The 865-nt window shown below is 37.3% G+C and overlaps 1 protein-coding gene across 1 annotated transcript; it reads right to left on the reverse strand.

The window, feature by feature from the left end:
* Positions 1 to 367: 367 nt before the first annotated feature.
* Positions 368 to 778, reverse strand: EMWEY_00054800 (histone H3, putative; the record flags this gene model as incomplete). Its single annotated transcript, XM_013477717.1, has 1 exon — positions 368 to 778. One exon carries the CDS (start codon positions 776 to 778, stop codon positions 368 to 370), a length of 411 nt encoding a protein of 136 aa, XP_013333171.1.
* Positions 779 to 865: the final 87 nt, after the last annotated feature.

Here is an 865-nt window from a genome sequence, read left to right on the forward strand (position 1 = left end):
TATATATATATATATGTATATTTATTTATTTATATGGTGGCTTCTAGTGAAGCCTAAAGAAGCAAAGAAAGAAAAAGTTCTCCTTTTGTCTTTTTTTATGAATAAACACCCAACAAATAGAATCAATTATCCCCCTAGCAGCAGCAGCAGCAGCAGCAGCAACGTGCTGCTGCTGCTGTTGTTGCTGTTGCTGCTGCAGCAGCAAATAATAACATCTTCCCGTCCGAAGACATCATCAAGTTGCTGCTGCTGCTGCAGTATAAGGGAGGAAAAAGGGAATCATAATTATAATAGATAATAAGTTGCTGCTGCTGCATATAGATAGATAAATAAATAAATAAATAAATAAATAAATATATTTATTTATTTATGATCTTTCTCCTCTAATTCTTCTAGCTAATTGTATATCCTTAGGCATAATAGTAACTCTCTTAGCATGAATAGCACAAAGGTTGGTATCCTCGAACAACCCCACCAAGTACGCCTCTGCTGCTTCCTGCAGCGCGAGTACAGCAGAGGACTGGAAGCGTAGATCTGTCTTGAAGTCCTGAGCTATTTCCCTAACAAGACGCTGGAAGGGTAATTTACGTATAAGTAGATCTGTACTCTTCTGGTACCTTCTTATCTCTCTTAATGCTACAGTACCAGGACGATAACGGTGGGGTTTCTTTATACCACCTGCTACAGGTGCAGACTTTCTTGCTGCCTTTGATGCTAATTGCTTACGAGGAGCCTTCCCTCCTGTTGATTTACGTGCTGTCTGCTTTGTTCTCGCCATTTTAAATGGTTATAAGACGGGGGAGGGATAAAAAAGAGGAGAAAAAAAAAAAAAAAAAAAAAAAAAAAAAAAAAAAAAAAAAAAAAA

This window comes from Eimeria maxima, genomic scaffold (genome assembly GCF_000499605.1).
Source record: "Eimeria maxima Weybridge genomic scaffold, Emw_scaff1681, whole genome shotgun sequence".
Classification (NCBI taxonomy): domain Eukaryota; phylum Apicomplexa; class Conoidasida; order Eucoccidiorida; family Eimeriidae; genus Eimeria; species Eimeria maxima.